A 19277-nucleotide genomic window follows, 5' to 3' on the forward strand; every position below is an offset into this window, starting at 1 on the left:
TTCAAATATTGTATAACAAGATAAAATTGCAAAGAAGAACGCATTTTTCCCTCACTCTTAGCTAACTGAAGCCTTTCATTGAACTGCCAAATAAACAAATTGGTACTCTCTTTCTGGCCAGACACATGGCAGCATTTCTGTTATATTTTGTTTGTATTTAACAACATAAAAATGCAGAAATAAGTGTACACATTGGTTTTTGACTGCTAGTGAAAACTGTTTTCTTTACAAATAACTCACTGAATTAGCACAGCCAATCCCTCAACATGTTTGTACTCTCTGCTCATATTGCTTTCATATAAAATCATTTTTTGCTTTTTAAGGAACTTATTTTAACATTGCACTTATTGCACCCTAACAATAAATAAATAAATAACTTCAAGGGCCAAATTGTACTATATTTCTTCATGTCAATATACACGCCCCAAGTAGGGGTGATGTGGGCTGCAAGTGGCCCCCGGCTTGCGAGTTTGAAGCCCCTGTTTTAAATTAACAGTTATACAGAGATATAATCTCTTTTAAGATGTAATGAATTAAAGTAGGGCCGATTTCAACATTATTATATTTAACGCAAACAAAATAAAACCCACGTATGTGAAAAATATTTTAGTTTGGTGCATTGGTGCACATGTTTTGTAAGGCTGAGAAACGCAACACTTCATGCCTACATGACATGAAGTGTTGAGTTTGTATTTTAATACTTTGTCTAAATTTCCCCCTTACAAATACACTCACATTATAGTAAAAGTAACCCAGAAACTAAGAAAAACTGAACTGAAATAAGAAAACCTAATCTGAGAGTGACTCAAAATGAAACTTAATTGAAGCTAAAAATACAAAATGAAATAGAAATAAAGCTTAATGAAAAAAGGTTATTACGTCACATAATATCACTGGATATTTGCAGATATGTACCGTTCGGTCAGCTCCCTGGTGCTTTTAAACTGAAAAGCCGGGAAGCGGAAATGGTTCCTGTTGCTTGGCACCGAACTGCAGCTTAACTCAGTGAAGCTGCTGCCCAGACTTTCGTTTTCATTTCTTTTGCCTGAAACTGTACCGATGTTGGCAGATTGAAGGAAAACATGGCTGGCTTGGAGGTGTTGTACACCTGTGTCGCAGGTAACATCACCTGCCCGCAGGACGCCGTTGTGTGTTTTGTTCACTGGGAGTTGATAAAGAACGGATATAGATGCATCGGCTCAGGAGACGAGGTGAGTTCGCTTAGTTTAGCTAAATCTTGTGTTAAATTATCCCACATTATGGCAAAGATAATATTTTCTTTTTACATCATTCTTACGCCAAATTGAGGAATGCAAATAAATATTAGCAAAAATATTTTGTATATGTGGTTTTCGATGTTTTTCAGACCGTAATGTCCAATAATTCTTAAAATGTCGGTTTTTGCAACGTAGTTCTGTATGTAATTCTCAACGTACATTAGCTATAGCTTCATAAACAAGCATCACCTCCCGTGTGAAGCTGACCTTAACGCGAAGAATTTAAAAGTATGAGAAATGCGTTTTAGGTTTCTTTAATCCAACTGTCATGGCTGATATTCAGTTTGACGGCATCTGTTTTAAGAGGGACAGTTTACCAAAACTGTCATGTCATCTTTAGCTGGCTAACCCACTGGGGGCAGTCATCCTGAAACACCACGGGAGTTTATGACACAGATTCAGATGTTAGTGTGCAGCCTTGCTATCCTCCACCCTCTCCCATTGTTCATTTTACAGAAATCAACAGGTAATCAGTATTATTTTTAAAATGAAGCATTTATAATGGCATTTAACGTGAAAAGGGAAACGTTTGGCATCTCTGTGTGATTGTTTTATATAAAAACACTCTGGAATGACACCTACCATTTAGTAAAGTGACCCAGTTCCAAATGAGACATTTCTCTTTATTTTGAACATGATGACATGTTGAAAAGGTTTTTTTTCTTTAGATATAAATAATGAGAAATTTTTATGCACCTAAAAAATGAATTCACTCTACTGGATTTTTATGTGTATCATTATAATTATCATATTTATTTTTTCCACGTTCGTTTTTTATTTTATTATGTGGAATTTTTACATTATTGACCAATGTTGTTTTGTCAAATTTTAATTATAGAGTTAGTCTTGTTTATCTTAGCTAGTTTTAGTCTGTTTTACTGCAAAAACACAAGAATCTGCAATTTATTTACAATTTTTTACAACAATCTTACAACCTTTGTGATGAGATTAGTATATGTCATATCTAATAATAACACATATTTCTTGCTGTAGTTTTTATGTATTGCTTTGTTATTTGCAGTGAACTGGCCAAATACTGATAACAAATATTGTGAAAAGAAAAAGCAGGTTTCTGATTGAATTGACCGCCTTTGTTTTTATCTGTCTTCACGGCCTCTGTGACCTTCCTGCTCCAGGCCCGCAGCGGTGATAAGAAGTCCGAGCTGCTGCCTGCTGACTGGAGTAACAACAAAGAGCTGTACAGTCTGCGATACAAAGCCAACAACAGTGACACCCAAATGCTCCTCAAGGCAATCACTGTTGATTCCACCTTGATCTTCAATCTGATGGTAAGCACATAAACATTTGAAGGACCGTTCTCAATTAGTTTTCTTGACAATTTAAAATAGTGCTTTAAAAATTATGGTAGTGTGTGGGTTTTTTTCCTCTATTAATGACAGCAGAAACCTGAAACTTTGCATAATTCCCCTTTACCTCCTGGGACCTGCCGTCCACATATGTGAACATCACATTTTTGGGTTGTTTAGACCAAAATACTTAATTTTTCTCTACAAGGGCCTGATGTCCACTTACGAGGACGTTATACTGCCACTGTTCTATCAAAGTTTAAAACGAATGTCCTCATATGTGGATCTTGTTTTTCTCAGAAACAAAAATTAGGTAAAAAAAAAAATCTGGTAATTCTTAGTTTTTAAATTCATCAGGTCCCAATCAGCCCATGAAAGAGTTCAGGTCTTAGGAGGTTAAGAAGAAGATTTTTTCCTCTGGATTATTTTTCATTGGAGCACTGACATAGACCGACCAGTTTGTCCTGGATTTCAGTCCTGATGTAGGGATCCATAAAAAGCCTTAAAAGGGACAAAGTCTGATTTTCTAAGTTTGAATCTTGATGTTCAGAGCAGACATCACTGCAGCCAGGGGTGAGGTCGCAAACACTTTACTTTTAAATTTGTGGGGTTTTTTCGGTCATTCGAGTTTGTGTCGATTAAAATGTTTCGATTAGTTTAGTGTTTAGTTCAGTGAGTTTTAGTTTTTGTCATTCGTATACGGGTCGTATTACTGCACTGTAAGACTGGAGAAATGTAGATCTATGCAAAGATCTGACGCACAGTTGCGTAAAATAAGAAAATATGATTTAGGTTCAATTTATTATTTGCTGATTTGTTGAGATGTTAATCTATCTTTTTAATGGATCGTGTGTGTGCATGTGTGTGTGTATGTAGAACTCCAGCACACAGCAGGTGTCGGACTTAACGGTGAACATCAACGACCACGTGAACACTGACCAGCTTCACACATTTGACAGGTTATTTTTTTTGAGCTGCTCTACTTTATTAAGCTTTTATTCTGTTGTCTTATGTTGTTCTGATTATTTTAATTGTTGTGTTAGACTTTTGGATCCTGTAAGGGACAAACTTTCCAACTTTAGGAAGAAATGTATAAATAGTAATAAAGTATGCCTCGTACTCAGCCTGCCTTATAAGGTCATCTCAGATTGACACCCACTTGTTGTTCAAATCTTTTATTTGTTGGAAAAAGCCTTTTTAAAAAGGTTGTCTGATAGGGAGGGTGGCCTTGAAGGGCAGTTTGTTTGATAACTAAAGATTATTTTGAATCGTGAATCATGCTTAGCAACTCTGGTATAGCCAGAAAATAAACATATAGAGCTGAAAAATAAATGAAGTCATCTCTCTTCTCTGCAGTGTGTTCAAAGATGCAGACAGTTTGTCAGAGAAGGTGAAGACTCAGCTGCTGCCCCCCCAGGACAGACCGACCGGACAGAAAGCAGAGAGGAAGAGTCAGCGGGATGAGGAAGAGGAGGAGCAGAGAAGAAGAGGAGAGGACAGTGACCCCCTCCGTATTCCCAGCAGGAATCCTCGCCAGGGGACACACCCTCACTGGTTGGTGACGATACAAACTGTGCATGCAAAACTTTACAACAAAACTCATAAACTGATTGTTAAATATGTACATTTTACTGTCGTGTGTGACACACAGTTATGGTTAGCACATATTTGTAATGTTCCTGGTTTCTCTCTCGTTTGCATTTGTGGAAAAAAGAGGATACTGCCTGAAACCATGAGTCAAATAGAGATAATAAAGAATGCCTTGCTTACTAATTTTTCTATATCCACCTACTTTTGCTCATTAATGAGGTTCTCCCACCAGCATAGGATCAAGTAATTAATCTAATGTACATTCATGAAGTTTTAACCTTATATTTGTGGTTTTCCAGTTTTACTCAGGCTGAATATAGTTTAGTCTCTTCATTGGCAGTCTGGCCTGTTCAGGTTTTCCTGTTTTGTGTGCATTAATGTGCATTACCCACTCACTTAATAAATTCGAACAGTCTAAAAGTCCAGTTTAACCTTGAACGATTTTAGATTTGTTTGCACTTTGCAGACTTGGAAAGAACGACATGACAGAAAATCAATGAGCAACCAACAAGTTGTAATCCTTAACATTTTCATGGCTTTAGAGGCTCGTGTTATTAATATTTATGACTGACATTTTGGCATTTGATACACACACACACACCTCTGGATGTGCTGAGATTGTGGCTTGTAATACGTCTAGACGGAGCATCTGTTGGCAAATGAGGACAGAGCTCAGCCTGTGTGTGTGTGTGTGTGTGTGTGTGTGTGTGTGTGTGTGTGTGTGTGTGTGTGTGTGTGTGTGTGTGTGTGTGTGTGTGTGTGTGTGTGTGTGTGTGTTTTACTCATGTTCAGGGACCTAAATCTGTTTACACATTCCCTTCTGGGGACACAAAGCAAGTTCCCATAAATTAATTATTACAAGGAAAGACTTAGTTTAACGTTCTGGTAAGTGTCCAGGGGATGAATGTGAGTGTAATAAGTGTGTGTGTCTTTGTAACATCCTCTATATCAGCGGTCTCCAACCTTTTTGCGCCACAGACCGGTTTATGTCCGACAGTATTTTCACGGAAAAGCCTTTAAGGGGTCGCAGATAAATACAACAAAATGAAACCAGTACCGGTACCAAAAAAATGAAGATTTATTCATAACCAGTGTTGGGTAAGTTACTTTAAATTAGTAACTTAGTTACATTACTAGTTACTTCTATCAAAAGTAACTCAGTTACTTCAAGTTACTCGTTACTTTCAGAGTAACTAGTTACTAGGGAAAGTAACTTTGGTTTTACTCAGAATTCTCTTGTTAATGTGTTGCTTCCGTAACTGGATACCCAGCAAGATTGCCAGTCTTCTAGCTGCTTACTTGCCACAAGTGCACTGTGCCACCTACCAATAGAAAGGAAAAAATAATGTGCACATTTCCACGAGAGAAATCCCACGCCTGATTCTATCCTAGCCTGCTTTTTACATCCAACACAAAAACTGCAGTCATGGTGTTTTCGATTGTACTCAGAACTCGGAAATTCTGCCTTCTGAATATGAAGATGTAGGCAACACCAGACTGCAGATGAGCTGCATACAGGGCTGGACTGGGACAAAAAAAATCGTCCCGGGCATTTTGACTAGAGACCGGCATTATAGGAAAAATCATAAAGCCTTTGAATGAAAATAAACACTGTTGTGACAGTGATGTACACTGTTCTGATGGTATATATGTAGCAATCTATCAATCGTTTGTTGTAAGACTCAGATAATTATTTTTTTAAAAGTGAGACATTTTAAATGAGAATAAGAAAAGTATTTCCTTGTGTCCCCCCTTTCCCTTTTAATGCCCTGCATGGCACCCTGGCAACACTTTGCTAGACCCGCCCCTGCACAGTTACCAGCTGTCATCTCCTGGTTTCATCTTCATGTTTCCCTCTCACCACATATTCAAACCGATATCATGACCAGCAGGTTTACAGCTGTGGCTCCAGCAAACATCAGCTGATACTTAATTAATATTAAATAAATTCTAACAACAGCTGATCAAGCTTAAAAGTGCTGCTGTTGTTTACCGTGACATCCGCTGGTTTCCTCTTTCTGGCGCAAAGTGGGCGATAAATAAACAAGAGAGAAAAGCCGATCAGCTGATCATTGATCAGTTTCATGATTGAAGTAGAAACAGGAGAGGGAGGGTGAGAATGAGAGAAGAAGAGGCAGCTGTGCAGCGTAAACACAGAATAACTCCAACTTTGTGTCTTTTTCATTGTAGCTGAAGTCCGGGACAAACTGTGTTCCTTTTCAGCTCAATACAAAACGTGTGATATTTTCTCTGAATACGAGACGATTCCATTTTTTACAGGACGGTTGGCAACTCTAATAATTAACCTTATGAACAAAATAAAGTTAAACATCAGTAACATAGCACCCACCCAGCTGTATAGAAACTCCGTCATGCTAGCTAGCACGCAGTACGAAAAAGTCAGCATAACGAAAATAAACTCCACCTAAACTTGGTTCATATCTGACCCAGATGGACTGCAGGTTATAACTTCTTACCTGAAGTTCAGTTCACCTGACACTCTCGGACCAGCGGCCGCTTCGGGTCTCTCCTCTTGCCTCCCTTTTCCTTCATCCACCTGCTGGCTTCCACCACTTGCTAATGTTATTGAATCTGTGGAAGCTCCGTGATAGCCACCCCACGAAGTAACGAATAACGAGCCTATTTAAATCCCAGTAACGAGTAACGCGTTCCTGGTTTTGGCATAATAACTAGTTACCGTGCGCGTTACCACAATAATAACGTAGTTACTGTAACGCGTTACTTAATAACGCGTTAGTCCCAACACTGTTCATAACACACGGGAAAAGACCCAGGGAAACAGAGTTAACGATAAAATCAATTAAAAAAACAAAGATAAAAACCCTGAAAACCATCAATTTCACACCAGAGCGTCAACTCTTGTGGCCCGGTATCAAACGACTGTGTGTGTGTGTGTGTGTGTCTTTGTGTGTTCTTGTGTTTTTGGGACGTAGACTGTTCACAGTCACCTTGTGGAGACTGCTTCCTTTCAGGGACAGACAAAAAGTCGCCATAATGTTAATTATTAAATATCGGGCCGAACAGTTGGTGTAAGGGTGGGCTAAGCAGAAGGTTTGAGTAAGGTTAGGGTGAGGCGAGTCAGAGAGCAGTAAGTACAGACACAGTGTTGTAAAGAAAAGAGGTTTGAAGGCTCTTAGTGAAACACTGTAGTCATCACTCTCCTTCTCATAGTCTTCATAGTCATTGTTCACAGTCCACAAGCAAGCGGCCATTAGCCAAAACAGGGATGATATACTGCACCTGTCCTGCACTATTACGCTGCACTATTTTATGTAGCTTGCCAAATTACATTAAAAACATGATCCATGGTCGTAGCTATAGACAGTACCAAAGGTGGATGGAGCCACTCTCTGGTGTGTTAAGTCTCTTTTGAAACAGACGTGATAAGACCGGAGGGCATCTGACTTACAAGCTGAGGATATTGTCGTCTCACAGGTTAACAACTTGTCATTACCTAGTGAACGAACCCTAGATAATCATCATTTCTGAAAATTTGAATTTCCACAATTTACCAAATACATTCATGTTTTAATCCGTTTGACCTGATTGAGCCGATAAAGGCATCAGAAAGCGTTGCTGAGGTCAGGGCTGTGACCACGCCTAACTTTTTTGTCTTTGATATTAACTAAGGAGTTTTTTTCCTTACTGAAAATGGACCTTTGGGCGGCTGACTGTAAGTAAGCACGATTGCTCAGCATATAGTTAAGGCAGGGAGTCTGGGCTACCTTTTGTAACAGATGTCTTGGCATTTTCCTGATGATTCTACACATTTGAAAAACTAAAAACTACTTACGATATGAATTAAGCTCCATTTAAAAATGTTTAAACATATTTTTCTTTGGTGGAAAAGACTGTTTTGGCAACAGTTTTTTTCTGTCTAGAACAGTATTTATTTTAGTCATTCATAGTGACACAAAGCAAAGCCAACACAGGGTGGTTAGATGGTGCTAACTGAATTTAGCTCATCTGCAAAAATCTGGTTAGTGTGTCACAGTAGATGTTATAGTGTAGTCTTAGAAAAATGGCAGGTAGATGTAGCAAATAAGTTAGCTTGGATAAATTAGCTGTCCTTTTTTTACATTTTATTTTGTGAAATAAGATGGAGTGCAACTTATCCATGTTAGCAGGAAATCATTAGTCAGAATAAAGTAAGAATAAACCAAACAGTCCCTTAGATTAATTTCACTCTAGTCCATCTCTGCAGAGGTGGTTCACTACCTGGCTAAGCTTAACTAGTTAACTTTAAGAAACACCAGTACATTGGCACATACTGGTGTTTTAATGGGTGATGTTTGATAGAACTATTCAAAAGCTGAAGAGAGCAGGGTTGTTGTTTATTTTAATTTGTTCATTGTTTATTTATAGTAAACATGAAAATCTTTAACATCCACTAAAAGTGACTTTAAATTTAACTTATGGCAGCATTTTCTGATAAAAATGCACATTTTGTACGGTGATGTTAAATGTGGTTATCCTGGAAATGAAGTCAGTGTGACGTCGTCTGAAGTGATGGAAACATGAGCACATGTGTGTGAGCGAGAGCTGCAAGACAGAATCAGTCTGACTTTCACTCCTCATCTCATCTCCCTCCTCCTCTTCCTCCCCCGTCCTCTTAGCCATGACCCCGCTCAGATGAGATGCGAGATGATGTCAGCACTTTATCGACCTCGCTGCTGTCACCTCCTTGTCCCGAGAGAGGTGCAGACAGAGGGGGAGGGAGATGAGGAGGAGAAACGGTGACAGATGGGGAGAAAGTAAAAGTTAAGAGGAGAACAGACCGAGATAATGGAGAGAGAGTAAGAAAGCACTCCTGAATCCTTAAGAGAAGATTCGGGAGTGACAATTCAGAGAAACAAGCAGAGTGATGGGGCAGAACCTGAAGACCTGAAGGTTGGATGAATCAGATGTGGGACTCTCCACCAGTCTTACTAGAAGCTGAATCAAGCATGCCTGCGTTTCCATTTTTAAAGTTACTCTTAGAGCAACTGTCTTTTATAAATGACATTAGTCATTGATGATTCTAAGCTGCAGGATCCAGTCAGAGTGAAATAATGATTGTAGGATGAATTAAAAAAAAAAAGAGAATTATAAAATAACTAACATGTTTTTGTTAAGATGGAAACTGTTACCCCCCAAACATCTAGGAAATGTTAGAGAATCAGAATTAGTTTTCAAAAGTTAAACTCGCAGATTCTTAAAATGTGTTGCTTTTTGCGTTGGTTTTTACTGACCACTTAAAGCCCTTCAGACTACAATCAGAAAAGTCCAGCTGGGGTTTGAACCAGGAACCTTTCTGCTGTGAGGTGACAGTGCTAACAACTCCTTTACTGTGTCTCCTCAGTCCGTCAGTCTCCCAAAATCTGACTTCCCAAAAGTTTTCACATTTGGGAAGCCTTTTAAAAAGTAATGTTTTTGAATTTTTGCATTCCTTTAAAAATACCAGAATCAGAATACTTTAATAATCAATAAGGTAACTATGTATGTAAAATAATGAACCAGCTAGCGATTGTCAAATGGACATCAATATTCTGCATTCAAAATGCAATAAAACTAAATTTTCTACATCAAATATCTTCCCAAAGTTGAGCATTTTTAAATTCTAAAAAGAACCAGATTCAGTCGTCTCAAACAAGCCTGGAAAGGGAATGTTCAAATTATATGAGGTCCGTGTATGTGCAATTAAGTACAGCTTTCAGACCACTCTAAATGACAACTGATCTATTTTTTTCTACTCTTGGCTCTAAATGATGTCACTAAGAGAGGATTTCCCTAATATGGTCGTCTCGCACAGCTCTTTTTGGAAATCCACAAAAGTTGATTCTGTTCATCTGGATGTAACGTTTTCAGTGGCAGAAACCTTTTGTTTCGAACAACGGGCTGGGAGATCAGTTAATTGATCATTGATATGCAAATTCACATGACCATTGATCAACAACCACTGATCAAAGCCCGTGATCAATGGCCACTGATCAATGGCCATGAGTACCATTCACAGAGAGTTGGGGAATGGCTGTGATCACAGCATTGTATGACAGTGAATGATGTACCCTTAGGCCCCCTCCTTGACAATTTGCATATTAATGATCAAGGAACTGACCTCCCAGCCCATTGTTCCTTCAGTTATGCTAGTTTAAGTCATTATGCAAATGTACACTTTATAAGATTTGGGGAAACCTGCAGTCAGCTGAGACTGAAGAAGTCACCTGGATGAGTGACGAAATGTTTCTCCCACTGGAAACGTTACGTCCAGATGAACAGAATCAGCTTTTGGGGATTTTCTTCCCTGGATGATTGAGCATCCATCAAGTGTCTTTTTCACCAGAGGTTTTTCTGAGAATCTTCACCTTCTAGTTGTCCTGACAATTTGACAGCCTGAAGTAAGTCCTACTAGTATCCCAGAGGACCAAAGGAGGAAATGCCAGGGTTTCAGTGCTGGAACTGTCCCACTGGTTATCATGAGGCGCTTAGTCAGTAATATGCACGAGCTCGGTGAGCTGATTAAGACTCAGAGGGAACACCGTTAGTGGAGTTTGATGTGCTCCTTGCAAACGTTGTCATGGCAGCAACCAGAAATGTGGAGGGATTGCACTAGATGTGATTGAAAAGTAGTCTCCTCTCGAGCATGCTGCTGCGAAGGAGTGTTTCAGTGGCGTGAATATTAAAGTGCACGCTGAATGCATTAACATGCCTGAGAGAGTTCGTCATATCATTGAATTCAGCTTGAATCACCGCACTTGGGATGTCTTCCTCAACTGACGAAGGTCCTCCAAATGACCGTGGCTGTGTGTGGTAAATGGCTATGGATAATTAATGGAGCCAGACCATCCTCTGCACCACTTAGCGGACATGCAGCTCAACTCATTTTCTCACTCTTTTATCTCCTCAGAAACATGGACACATACAGAAAGTCTTTACCACCTCATAACACATTCGTTTTACGTTTAAGCTGCTCGTTGTATGATATAAGATTTTTACATTTTTATAATTTTACTTTTATTGTAAGGTGTTTTTATTGTTTTTGCTCTTGCAGTTGTGACATGTTGCTAGCTGTTGTAGTTTGTTTTCCATTGTAAAATGATGTTAGACTGATCCTGTATTTAACTGGTTTTGATGTTTACGTGTGTGTGTGTGTGTGTGTGTGTGTGTGTGTGTGTGTGTGTGTGTGTGTGTGTGTGTGTGTGCGTGTGCGTGTGTGTGTTTCAGGCCCGACCCCATGGTTCCTCCGTTTGCAGCTGGAGGAGCAGATCTGGATCCCTTTGGGTGAGTCTGTCTCTTCCTGTCATGTTTAAATCCTTTAAATCTGTTTATGGAATTCAATCTCAGACATGCATTTAAGCATTCTCCTGGGTTTTCCCTAATCAGGGATTTGAGGATGAACAGTCGGCCCTCACAGCAGCGGACAGCTCTGGATTACTGGCGCGTGTCCAGCTGAAAGCGAAGCTTTAAGCTCAGATGTCAGAGAGTCGCAGAAAAGATGACAAACAAAAGCAGCCGCAGACTCAGAATCTAAGTTTAGTTTTAACATTAATTTTTTATCAGCTCGAGCTTTTCTATTGTGCTAACACAAGCTTTGTATTGAAGTACCTTCCACCAGGACACTTTTTAAATCACTGAAGGTTAATCTGATCTCCTTGTTTCCCCATATGTAGCTTTAAGTATCAGCTTGTCAAAATATCTCACTGTGTGGAAGTAAAGCAAAATAATCAAACCCAAGTTTTTGTTGAAAGCTGCCCTTTAATAACTGATTGATATTTTTACCCCAGGAGTATGCAGGCATTACACTTCTACAATTAGTCCAGGTAGTGGCACCAGTATAAATTTCATAAAGAGAGCTATTGCTTGGCATACAGGGTTCAAAATCAAACATATTTTAGTCAGAAAAACATATTAAGATTTTAAAAGATCTATATATGATTCAGGGACTCTTCGCTTCTATGTAAACATGAAAACCTGGTTAAAACACACCTGTGGTCATAGTTGCTCAATGCTTGTCTTGCTTTGTTGCGCTTTCGTCATGTTTGTAATGTTGGTATGTTTGTGCTTTATGGTTTTTAGAGACTAAATTTAGCCCGTCCAGAAAGCGGCTGATGGCTTGGGCTGCACGATTAATCGTTAGAAAATCACGATCTCAATTCATACTTATGTGCGATCTCATTTCCAAATGACAACGAAAAAAAAAAAAAAAAAAAAAAAAAAAAGACAACGACTGTACCGCATTTTGATCCGGGACGTAATCTGCATGAAAACAAGCGCTCACTCTTCCTGCTCAACAAATGACAAGGGCGGAGCCTTATACCACGTGATACAGAAGCTGGCTGCTAAAATTGGCAGGAAAAAACAACGGAGAGCACGTCAGGGATGACGAGAAAGTGACAGGAGAAAATCCGTCCCGGTCAACCACCCAAACATCAATAACGGGAACCTTATACAGCGCTTCCCTATACCCGTCGAACTCCCGCAGGCACAAAGAAATTACGGAGGCTATTACTTATCACCTGACCAAAGATATGGCTCCATCAACACTGTGCAAAACGAGGGATTTAGGAAAATGATCAACACTCTAGACAAACGCTACACAGTGCCGTCCCGCAACTATTTTTCTATTGTTGCACTACCTGCTCTATACACGCAGTGTCGAGCAACGGTGGAGACGCAATTTCAAGCAGTACAACATTTTTGCATTTGTTGTTTTTATGTTCAGTCTCAACTGTTACGAAGTTGATGTGCAGTTAATAAGCGCAATAAATATTTATACTGGAAAAGAAAATCGTGATCTCAATTCTAAGCCAAAAAATTGTGATTCTCATTTTATGCAAAATCGTGCAGCCCTACTGACGGCACATTGTTTTTTACAGTATAGATGTTATGAAAGATGAACATAGTTACTGTGACATCACCCACTCTTAAAACCTCGCCTAATTATTTTTGCTGTCAGCACGTGGTGTTGTGTAACCAGATGGGACTAGCAAGGTTAATGAGAGTAACAGACAAATCTGAAGGTAATGGGCGAACACTGGACAGTCCTCTTATTTTTCTTTAAAAGTGACCAGAATTTACAAAATGATCTCCCTGTTTTATTCAGTATGACCTGAAACAGGCGACTCAGCCCATGAAATCTCCAGGAAAGTGTTTAATGAGGTCTCAGAGTGAGGACCAACAGCCCAGTGCCGTTTTCCCACAAACTTCTTTGTAACCACCAGGAGTCGTCTCCTTCTGGCCATTAGAAATAAAGTTTGCTTAAGACACTTTAACATCAACTTCCCTTTTCAGACTCGAACGAAGCAAACATCTCCAAACTGAGTCGCAGCTATTATGTAAATAGTTTTCTTACAGTTTTTAATAATTGCTAAACTCAACCCCACCTTAAGATTTTTCTGGTTCACTTACAAGGTGAGCTTCTGGCCGAGCCCTGCAGAAGAGCCAATAAGGCCCATGAGAGGTTTTTAATGGCAGCCAAGTGATCCAGTATGACCCACAGCACATGTACACAATGTAAAAAGGGCAGAGGGCATGCAAGATGTTATTCCCCCCTAACCTGTGCTTCAAGTACACTGATAAAGTGGGCGTGTTTAAAAACCAACTCAAGGTGGACTTTATTTGTTGTGTTTAGTGTTTATTGTTCTTTGATTTGGTTTCTGTACTGGGGAGCTCTTTATGACGTCTGTTTTTGAAACAGTCTTGTTTGGATGTCGAGCGTGGTGTAAGCTGGATAATACTTTTGAAACCGCCGCTCCGCGGTGGGTGGATTTTAGCTCCGTCATCATCCATTACAATCATGAAAGTACAACTTGTTTAGGATTTTTTTTTTATGTTATAAAAACATTAATGTTACTTAACTAGTGATTTATTTTTAAACACTCTCAGATAAAACCTGTAGCCTGTTTATCTTTGACATTTCAGTGGGATTTTAGAATAAAGTGAACAAAACCAGCTGACACGTGTCCTTCTCTTGAATCTCTGAACTCCGCCTCCCCTCCTCAGGTCTCGCGGCGGTGGTGGGATGATAGTCGACCCCTTGAGGTCGGGTTATCCTCGCTCTGGCTTTGACCCGTCTAGTGGGATACCAGACATTCTGCCTCCTGGAGCCGTTCCCCCAGGAGCTCGCTTCGATCCGTTTGGACCCGTCGGACGTCACAGACCAGGGTGAGACACACACACACACACACACACACACACACACACACACACACACACACACACACACACACACACACACGGCTCCATCTGTCTGCACTAATTCAGGCTGTAACAGCTCCTCAGCTGTGAGGCTCCACTGAACCTCTCAAAGGGTCAAACACACTTTGAATTTCTGACATAAAATAAGTTCTCAAAAAAAAAAAGATCTTATCTTTCGACTTGATCAACAATCCAAATCCAAGAGCAGCATTAAATCAGTCAGTGGTCTTATTAAAAAAAATGGGGTTTTTTTTAATTCTCAGCTGCAGCTTCACCAGATTTAATGCAGCAGAAATGAAACACAACAAAGCTGCACCCATTTTAATCTCAGTAATACCAGATGGCCTGTCCATTTTAGCAATTTAAAGAGTTTTGAGGAGCCACCTTACATAATGGAGGCAGCTCTTGACTCTGTGTCAATCCAAATAAAGGCTTATAATGTTACAACATCTTAGATTTATATAATTTACTCCACTGAAGCAAATTAAACAGTTGTGTATTTTCTTACATATTATAGAAACATTTGGTGCCATTTTCAAGATTCATTGTAAAATAAAACTTTGCATGATTATTAGATAATCATGCAAAGTTGCCTTAAAGTTGTTTTTGATATAAATGTGAAGATAATGACAGGAAAAATATATTATTCACCTTCCAGCCTCATTTATGGACACAGATTTTAGTGACTCTGTAACTAAATAGACTGATAAACCAGATTTAATAAACAAGTAAAGGTTGCCTGTTGTCCTGGAAACAAACCGTCTTAGTTCTGTAGTAAGATTGCGTGTTTAAAGTTCCAGTCGCTCGGTGTCAGTCCAACAGCCGCGACCGTCCAGCTCAAGTTCCTGCTGGAGAGACAGAGGAGTCCCCAGCAGCATTTTCAGCAAATGCAATGAAGCAAAGCAAAATCGCCTGCTTGGCATTTATCTAGCTCCAAACTGATGTAGATGAAACTGACAAATGAGACAACCATAAGGAAAATAATTAGATGAAGGATGCCTCTCTTTGCAGCCTTAAGTGCTGTGAGTGTGCAGAAATGCACACACAGTTTTTCAATCTGCTTCTGTTATGAATTTAATTTGCTTTTCAGCCCAAAATAAAGGACAGGAAGCACTAAAGACGGTTTAATTGTTAGAGCCTCTGCTTTGTGTTGTGAACAACTGAAATCAGTGCAACAAGAACTTCTGTGCTTTCCAGGTTGACTGTGCGTTATCTTGAATTATAAAGGAGACACACCAAAAACCTTTCTAAATAAAATAGCAAAAATCAGTCCAACAGCAGGCAGTGGACTCCACTAATCATTGGCAGTCAGTGTATTTGCTCCATTACCTAACCCTGCCCTGCAGGCCTCAGCCTGAACACCAGGAGTCAAAATAAAAATAAGACAAAATATGAAAAAATGACAGTATATAAAATATGATAATGGTGAATGGGCCGGCACCTTTTTATTCAGCTGAGCACTTGGTTACTCCTCATTCACCAAATCACACACACATTCATACAGCGCTTTTATCTATGTCTAACCTGTGCACTCACACTCACACTCACACTCGATCCTTACCCAAGTAGACTTAAGACGTGTGCAGCAGGAGTCAGGGATCGAACCACCCACCCTCCACTGGCTACAGTAACAACAGCTCTGTGTGTTTCTCTTGTTTTTTAGGCCGGATCCAGACCACATGCCCCCTCCTGGCTACGATGACATGTTCATGTAGTACCCTGGATTGTTTCCCGTTTTTCTACTTCCTGTTTGCTATTTACATCAGCATCTTTTCCTCCAGCCGATAGCAGCCGCCTTCTCCTCTCTGAGGGTTTGGTTTCATCCGTGTTTGTGGCCTGAAGATTTTCATTTTTCTCTTTTTGAGACGGAGGGTTTGTTTTCTGATTGCTCATTTCATATGAATTAAATCTTTTGGATGCAAACTGACATAACAAAAACCCAGTTACTGCTGTCTCAAATATCCATTAGTTTGAAATAAAAAAGTTGCTCCAATGTAAAAGAGCCCCTAAAAACAATGCCATGCAGATGAAGGTTTATGCCGTTGCGCATAATAAACTCATATTTTGTCTTTTATACTGACGTCTGAACATTGCTGAGCAGTATTATTTTGTGAAGTAATGAGGTGACATTTGGCTGCAGGGCGAGATCTGCGAGTCTGGAGATTACTGCATAAATGAAAAATCTCACCTTTGATCAACAGAACCACCGAGATGCTTAAATCTAAAACCACGGACGAGTGAAAACCCCTTCTCTCTGCCCTTTGCTTCCTAAATAATAGATCCCATCAAACTCCATCTACCAGTTTATTAATAAAAGAGTGCTTCTTCTTTTTCATTTTTGATGTGAAAATATTAAAGAACACTGAAACATGTTTCTTTATTTGTGTTTAGATTGTTGTCAATTGAACAAGTCTATTTAATGATCTCAGTAATATATACTGAATAAAAACCCTTTGACGAGATGCTCTGGTTTTTGTTACTGAACTTTTTTTTTTTTTTCTATAAACTGCACATCAAAGATGGACACACCCACTGTTGCATCCTCTACAGTAGCTACTGTGATGGTACCTGACAGTAATCAGGAATTTGGGTTTTGGTCATATTTTTTTTTTTAACTAATTAGTGCGAGCTAGCTTGGCCAGCTGAAACTGTGCAGGTGCATTCACAGAGAAACACAATCTGACTCGTAGTGTAAAATTACTCGAAAAACTTTTGCGAGATCTCGCAAAACAAACTCGGGATCTCGCAAAAGTTGAATTCCAACAATGGCGGCAGCTACTTAGTTGTAATATTACTCTTCCTGGGTCACAAAATACACTTTTAAGATATTTTGAGGCGTGAATGTAGTTGTGTAAACGTCAGATACCGGGTTGGTTTACAAGTAATCACATATTTGCAAAAGTGCTCCAACGTTTTCGGAGATCTGACACCCACTAGCTCGAAGCTAACGGGAGGTCGAGACCTACTACAGCCGGGAGGAACGCCACTTTCCCGGCACATCGTGCCTCGACCTCCCGGTCAGCTTCGAGCTGGCGGCCTCCGAAGAATGCGGCTAAAACTTTTGTGATCCCGAGTTTGTTTTGCGAGATCTCGCAAAAGTCAGTCTTAATTTTTTTTTCTCCCATGTCCCCTGCGGGGCTCCGTACAGGTACCTTGGACAGGCTGTAGTACAACTAACTATGCAGCAAATCATATTATTGGTAATAAAATGTTCTCAGAGGCACCAACAGCACAATCGGGATCTTAAGGTCGAGATCCATGTATGTCGACACGACCAAAGCAGCCATAGCCTAAATTTAAGTTTTAATCATTTTAATAATAATGAGTTCGCATCTCAAAGTTTTTAAGAAGGTAAACCGTATTCATGGAGTCTAAAACAGTTTCAACGTCAGGCTGTAAAATTGTTTATTTTAGCTGTAAGGTTGGATACTTTCACGCGGGAGACCGTTGATGCTGACTCACTGTTGAAGCAGCCTCAAGTGGCCAGCAGAGGTACTGCAGTTGTGGCACTGACTTAATTTCCAACCTCTGAGCTGTTAAACATCAGTATTAGCATACTGACATTAGCATTCAGTTTAACAGAAGCTCTGTCACCATGGTTGCAGACTGAGATGACGTTTCTCTTCAGCATCAGATCGTGGAGTTTAAACAGCTTGTTATAAACTCTGTTTTCAGGCCTTTTCTGTCTCACACTGTGTGCCTTTTTTTTTATCTTCTAACAAGCACCTGAGAGAGCACTGCTGTGACCAGAGCATCAGCTTCCTGTGCTATATTTACCTCTCAGCACTCCCTGGGCACAGGACTGGAGATGGCTGTTTGTCGCCTGCCTGCAGGGGAAATAACAGCTTGTTGAGCTGAAACTAATGAACAATACAGAGCTAAAGAGGAAGTTTGTGGACCAACTTTTTCTTACAGTGCTGGTTTCTTGAAGAGAAAAAAGGCCTGTAAAGAAAATGATTCATGGCTAACATGTAAGGTGAAAAGCTGATGAAGACCAGTGGCTCTAGAACCACACAAGGCTCATTTCTCATCACCTGTGGCTCCCTGTGTCTCTATGTGATAGACAGGTCACCTGTGCATGGTGTACCCTACCAGCCCTGAATGAACTGATTAATATTTTGGATATTTTTTTATTCTAAATAACCCTGGCAGTAAGGAATATTTTTTATTCAATTCTGGAAACAAACACAGGGAGCAGAGAATCACAGTGATGTCACTCCTGGTTTTCCTTAAAATTCTTGTAGCAGTATTTTTGAACTAACTGTAACTATTCAATGGTCGTGTTTTTTTAATAAATAAAGGCATGAATAAGCTTCCTGCTGGGATCGCACTGGAAGGTGTATCTGTCTGAGATGACAAAAAGATAAGATAACCTTTATTAGTCCCACACGTGGGAAATTTGTTTTGTTACAGCAGAAAGTGGACAGTGTAAAGTTATATAGAAAAATTAGAAAAAGAAAAAACCACTGGAATAAGATGAAAATAAGATGCTGTACACAATAGAATAAAATAGAATACAAATGCTATATACAATTGAGTATAATACAGTGATGCCAGAAAGAGTAAAATGATTTTTACAGCCCTACTATGGTCAGTGAAACTTTGATCACGCTAACATTTATCACATGGATTCAGGCTGTAGATTCAAGTTGCAACTGTGCATCTTTGTTTTAAACATATCTCTCTTTTTAATTGAAGGAAATCGTGTTGCATCCAGACTTCCAGTTTTTCAGGGCAGGATCAAAGTCGTTTGTGAGACAGCCAAATGAATCTGGGTGTCGTTAGCATAGCGATGATAAGTGGCCTATTATTCTTGAATGATTTTCCTTTAAAGAAAGCATGCAAAGACAACAGAGGCTCAAGGACTGATCTTTGGGGGACTCCCTACAGTATTAGGGTTTTCTCT

At 39.6% G+C, this 19277-nt stretch overlaps 1 protein-coding gene across 1 annotated transcript; it reads left to right on the plus strand.

The window, feature by feature from the left end:
* Positions 1 to 959: 959 nt before the first annotated feature.
* Positions 960 to 16833, plus strand: psmf1 (proteasome inhibitor subunit 1). Its single transcript, XM_087841079.1, has 7 exons — positions 960 to 1211; positions 2414 to 2566; positions 3461 to 3543; positions 3941 to 4138; positions 11399 to 11455; positions 14177 to 14338; positions 16035 to 16833. The coding sequence occupies exons 1-7, from the start codon at positions 1083 to 1085 to the stop codon at positions 16084 to 16086; spliced, it is 834 nt and encodes a 277-aa protein (XP_087697205.1). The 5' UTR covers positions 960 to 1082; the 3' UTR covers positions 16087 to 16833.
* The last annotated feature ends 2444 nt before the right edge of the window (positions 16834 to 19277 follow it).

Source organism: Neolamprologus brichardi, chromosome 5, assembly GCF_056152115.1.
Source record: "Neolamprologus brichardi isolate AB-2024 chromosome 5, ASM5615211v1, whole genome shotgun sequence".
In the NCBI taxonomy this organism is placed as follows: Eukaryota; Metazoa; Chordata; class Actinopteri; order Cichliformes; family Cichlidae; genus Neolamprologus; species Neolamprologus brichardi.